Source organism: Cyprinodon variegatus, unplaced genomic scaffold (assembly GCF_000732505.1).
Source record: "Cyprinodon variegatus isolate N-32 unplaced genomic scaffold, C_variegatus-1.0 Scaffold160, whole genome shotgun sequence".
Classification (NCBI taxonomy): domain Eukaryota; kingdom Metazoa; phylum Chordata; class Actinopteri; order Cyprinodontiformes; family Cyprinodontidae; genus Cyprinodon; species Cyprinodon variegatus.
Window position 1 is genome coordinate 30,517 of NW_015150613.1, and position 5,801 is coordinate 36,317.

The following is a 5,801-nucleotide window of genomic DNA, read 5'->3' on the forward strand; positions in this document are numbered from 1 at the left end:
CCGACAGCCTTCAGTCATTCTGATCTGGTTTCATCTCATCTGGACTTTATCTACCAAACAAACTGGTTCTGTTCAGTAAAGTTCTGCTGATGGTTCCTTTCAGTCCAAATGGGTCCATTTTACTGATGTTCTGTCTGTTAACTGGATTTAAACTCATTTCCTTTGAGAACAAATGGATCTTCCTGCAGCGTCTCCATCCTGCTCGGCGCCGCTCAGCTCGGTCCAGAACCTGGTTCTGATGGAGCGGTTTCCTGTGGGTCGGGGTGGTTCTGTTAAAGTTCTGGTGGAAAAGTGTTCCTGATATCTGTTGGTTAATGTGAGACGAACAGAACCACTGAGTTCTGCAGTTTTGTGGTTTTCATTCTAATTAATAAAGTTTTCAATAAATTTAAATGAATAAGGTTAAATAAAGTCCCATTGAAGTTAAATGATGAATTCAAATTGCTAAAACTAAACTGATCCAAACTGATCAGAGTTTGCGTAATTAATTAACAAAGAGCTTAAATGTATCTTTATTTTTTGCTTTTCTAACTGATCACTGTTTGGATCAAAGTTTGCAGAACATTTAAACACGAGTGAAGCTCAGCTCTCTGACACTGACTTCATTTTTATCTCTATAGTCTGATTTGGTTTTCACATTAATTCAGATTATCTGTTTCCTGAATTCATGAATTTAATGATATTTATGAGCTTTTAACACAGCAAAACATTTTGTTCTGCTGCTAAAACTAAATGACTGAAATCATGTCCTGTTTCATCATCAATGATATTGCTGATATAGATCTGCAGGGAAAAAGCTCAACCGTCTCCAATATAAAATAAAACCTAATCATCTCATTGAAGCATTCAATGAAAATTCAACTAAATTAGGCTGAATCGAATCACATCTGGACAGTTTTAAAGTCATGTCCCCTCAGAATAAACTTTGGGCCGAGTAAAGCACAGCAATAAAAGCTGGATTAGACGTACTTGATTAAACCAGGACCATCGCTGCAGCAAGACGTATTGTAAGTCATTTTCAGCTTAATGGTATGTCGTCACATAGCAACGCATCCACTCAACTACGACTTTTACTTTGAAATAGTCAACTTTAAAAATGTACAACTCATTAACGCCCTATTTTTCCTAAAGTCGTTTAAACAGCTGAAGATCAAGAACAGAAACGGCTCAGGAAGTTCAGCAGGGAAAGGAAAGGTGACCAGATAGCAGATCTTTCTAAATCCCTAATTACTCATCCTAACTCCATCCACAGAATAATCTGGCTTTGAACAAACAAAAAGCTAAATAAATCTGTGGATATAAAAGTTAACACACCCCTGATCAAATGTCTGTTTCTATGTTGTAGAAAAATCTAAATTAGTGATGCTCTGATTAGGATGAACGATTCTGCCAAAAGAAAGATTTGTGTTTTTTGTTTTTGCTTTTTTTTTTTTTTTTTTTTTTACCAATAATAGGATTTTATTTCGATTTTCCTTTGCACTAAACACAAGCTTGTAGATGCTAAATTCCAGTGTTTCATTTCTTTTTTTTTTTTTTTTGCCTTGAACGTTTTCTTGTCCAGTCCATTGTTGTAGGACTTTACTGTAACCTTTGTTTAATAGAGTGTTTACTGCTACTTGCATTCATTGATCTGCATGTTAGCTGCAACTTTCTCTTTTCTCTTTGGCAGCAAACCCACTTTAAACGTTTAATCACCAATTAAAGGACTGCAGTTAGAAATGATGTGCCCTACTCTTGTTAAATGTAATGTGACCAAAATTGAGAGCCTTTTCAATTTGAAAATTGCATTTTATCAAATTGTGATTATATAGCAAATGCAAATAAGTGTCCAACTCTAGTTCCAATCACATTGATATAATAAATTGGTTCAATATCAGTCAATAAATGAGAATCGGTATAAATCAGGCTGCTGCTTAACCCTCTGATAGAAACACTGTTTACAGTTTAACCCTTTGGTTACTAATGAATGACTCAGCTGTTCTCATTCCTCCTGTTATTGTTCTCTGTTTGAATGAAAATCACTTGATCAAACCTTTTACATTATTTCACTCTAATAATTAATAAAAGTCCGTATGATTCATGCTGATATCATTTCAGGTTAATATTGATGTAGGGAAAATATGTATCTGCATTGCATCCTAAATAAAAAAGTTGTTTCAGGACGAAACTAATCAAGGTAACAATTTGTACCTAATATCGACTTTTAAGCCTCAATAATTTAGAAATACTTCCTGGACAATAAATAAGATTTTTTTTAAAACAGCAGAATGTTCAATTTATTGGGACCATCTCAGTGATTCACATCATGTTTAATATCAGTGATAACTGCTGGGAAAATTATAGAACTTTTAAATATATTTAAAATGTTAAAAATGTTTAAATGTTTAAAATGTTAAAACAGGTGTGTGTTACTGTGTGTCCTACTTTCTATAAACAACAACAAAAACAATCAATGATGAAATAAACACAAACCTCTAGTTTGGTTGAAGCGCCACTTTCTATTTTCAATTTCGGCTTTGAACCACTGCTGGGAACCCTGAAGCATTCCAGTCTGACTCTCCCAGTGCTGCTCATCATTGTTCTCCTTCATCCAGTCCTGTTTAGGAACCATGTTCTGGGTGTTGCTGTCATAGTAATCAATCTGAAGATCATCAACCAAACCAACAACCACAAACTCTGGGAAGTTTGGGACTTGAGACGATCCCGTGTAGAAATACTTCAGGGAGTGGGTCACTGGAAAAAATAACAATATGAATTAAAAATATATAAATGATAGAATAATTAAAACTTTTCTTCACACAAGTTAAATAAACTAAAGACCGTTATTAATAAAACTAGACTTTAAATAATAACACAATCTTTTTAATCATTTCTGAGGAGTTTGTTCACTATAGATACAAATATTATTGTTAAACAGTCGCTTTATTAAGTGATTTTTTTTATTGTAGTCCTTTATATGTTGATTAGACAAAACTTTTGTAGAAGCTTAATGTCACTCACTCTGTTTTACTAACTTTATATAGTTAAACAAATTATAAAAAAAAAAAAGGAAGATTTCTAGTCAGCATTTACAATTCTTTGTAAAATAACTAATAATTCACTAATTCATCTCACACTCAGTCTGGATTTTATGAAGTACATCTTCTAAACAATGACTTAAAATGAGGAGAAAATATACATTTTTTATTGTTAAATAAAATAAATGAATAATTGAACAGATAAATAAAACCTTTATTGACACCATAGAAAATACAAAGGTGAATCTGTTTGTTTAATAAATGTCTCAGTCCACTGTGTTTAACTCAGAATAAATAACTGCTTTATGGTTTAAACTGCTTCACTTTTTTTCATTTTTAATCTAGATATTCTAATCTTAACTGAGAGAAGAGCAGGTATAGTTAATGTAAATCGATTAATCTTTTGATTATTTTTTTTATCAATCGATCAATAACAGGATAGCCAAAGGTTCCTTAAAGAAGATTTTTTTACAAAATTAAATGAGGTAAAACTAAAATGTTTCCACTATAGGCGTTCTGGATAAAGCAGATTGAGAGAGAAAAAAGCTACATATATTTTTTTATACCTTAAATTCAAAATGTTTAAATATTTTTTTTACAGTTTTGGTAAAAGTACTGCTCTAATGAGTCACTCTTTCAGCTAAAGGAGTATTTTAATGTTTCTATACTCCAGTTAACGATTAATCAATTACTAAATTAGTTGATGACTGAACTAACATGTTTTGTAATGTGTTCATTGCTAGCTGGCTGTTCAGCAGGTTCTGGAGTTAAACAATAAATTTAAATCTATAGTTTGGTAGATATAGAAACTGTTAAGTTTAATTTAATACCTTTAAAGAACAAGAATATCTTTTAATAACAATATTCTATTCTATTATTTTTTTTATACATAATTTTTATTTTTAAACGTTTTCACAGTATCAAGACATATGTAAACATAAACATATATAGGAAGCATGCCAATATTCACAAGAGAAGGTTTTAAGTACAGAAACGTATCATTTATACAAAATCTGACCGTAAGGGTTTTATGTACTCAGTACATTTAGTCCAGATTTTGTAAAACATGTCCTTTTGCATCCTGAGGGAAAAAGACAACTTTTCCATGACATATATTTGGTGTATTATATTGATCCAATCATCAATAGTTGGAGATTCCACTCTCAGCCACTTTCTTGTGATGGCCTTTTTACTTGCAATAAGTAACATACCAAGTAATCTTTCATCATTGTTATTCCAATTTGTCACAGGAACATCACCCAAATACAGTGTTTCACATTTAAGGGGAGTTTTAGTACCAAATACTTATATTAACATATTCACCTATCTGTGTACAATAATTAATTATAACGTGACATTCCCAAAAAATATTGAAGTGGTTGGCACCAGTGACCCCACATAGTCTCCAACATGCATCCCCACCACCTTGATGACGTTTCTGGATGAAATGATACGTTTGCTACGTATGATACGACCTATCTGTAATTTAGTATCTGCCAATAGCGCCATGATAGGAACCTCTTTTGTAATATCAACTTCTATATCCTTCCATCCTGCAGAATAGGTTGGCGAAGTTAAACAGGTTAAGGGTCTAAGCTGGGCAGCGTAGTAATATTCCTTAAGACAAGGAAGGCCCAATCCCCCTTTCTCTTTAATTAATTGAAGTGTTTTGTATTTAACCCTGGCTCTTTTATGTTGCCATATGTATTTCGCCAACATCCTGTCCCAATCATCTAAATATTTCTGAGGTATTTTAATTGGTAAACACTAAAAAAGGTAGAGCATACAAGGGAGAATATTCATTCTAACTAATTTCGCTTGTGAGTATAAATTTAAGAAGGGAACAGTGTTCCACCTCTGTAAATCAGATTTTACCTTTGAAGTTAAGGATCCGTAGTTAGCATCGACCAATTTAGGTAAATCCTTTTTCAGAACTACCCCCAAATATTTAACGTGTTCTGAGTCCCAGTTCCATTTGTACATGTTCTTAATTCTAATGGATGGATTAAAATTCAGACGTAATATCTGGGTTTTGTTAACATTAATTTTATATCCTGAGACTGATCCGTATTCTTCAAGTACTGTCATCGGTGAATAGGGCCAGTTTTTGTTCCCCTGCTGTCATTGTAACCCCACTAATATCAGATCTTAGTCATATCCACTGTCCCAGGAGTTCTAGAAATAAGGCAAAGAGGAGTGGAGAGGCACCACAGCCCTGTCGGGATCCTCTCTGTAGAATAAAACTGTTAGTCAAATCCCCATTTACTTTGATCTTGGCCGTAGGTTTACGGTACAGTGCGGCAAAAGTATCAATTATGTTTGAATGGAAACCAAATTTTGATAAAACTTTATACAAAAAAGCCCACCGTACCGAATCAAAGGCTTTTTCAGCGTCTAAACTCAGTTTCCAATTAATGCTGATTAACATGCTTCATAATATGCAGGGTTTTTCGAATATTGTCTTGGGTTTGCCTTTGTCTAATAAACCCTGTCTGGTCTTTGTTAATGAGGTCTGGCAGTATTATTTCCAATCTTTTAGATAAAATTGAGGTGAACAAATTATAATCAATATCTAATGCTCACAGGTTGTTATGATACACTTTGTATCATATTTGATACATACAGTTTCTGAAATGTTTTGCGTCTGACACCTTTTGCATAATTTTATGGTAAAAACTTTGCTCAAAATCCTATTGTACACAACCAGATATACCTGATAACAAAAAATAATCTTGACTTATCGCATAGCAATAAATTATTAATATCAAAAATGTATTTCTGTTT

The 5,801-nt window shown here is 32.9% G+C and overlaps 1 protein-coding gene across 1 annotated transcript in view; it reads right to left on the minus strand.

Annotated features, from left to right (window-relative positions):
- LOC107086728 (major histocompatibility complex class I-related gene protein-like) overlaps positions 1-5,801 on the minus strand; it is a 15,640-nt gene that overhangs the window by 8,411 nt on the left and 1,428 nt on the right. The window contains exon 2 of the mRNA XM_015377856.1: positions 2,473-2,733. Coding sequence (XP_015233342.1) covers positions 2,473-2,733 — 261 coding nt within the window. The remainder of the gene's footprint in view (positions 1-2,472; positions 2,734-5,801) is intronic.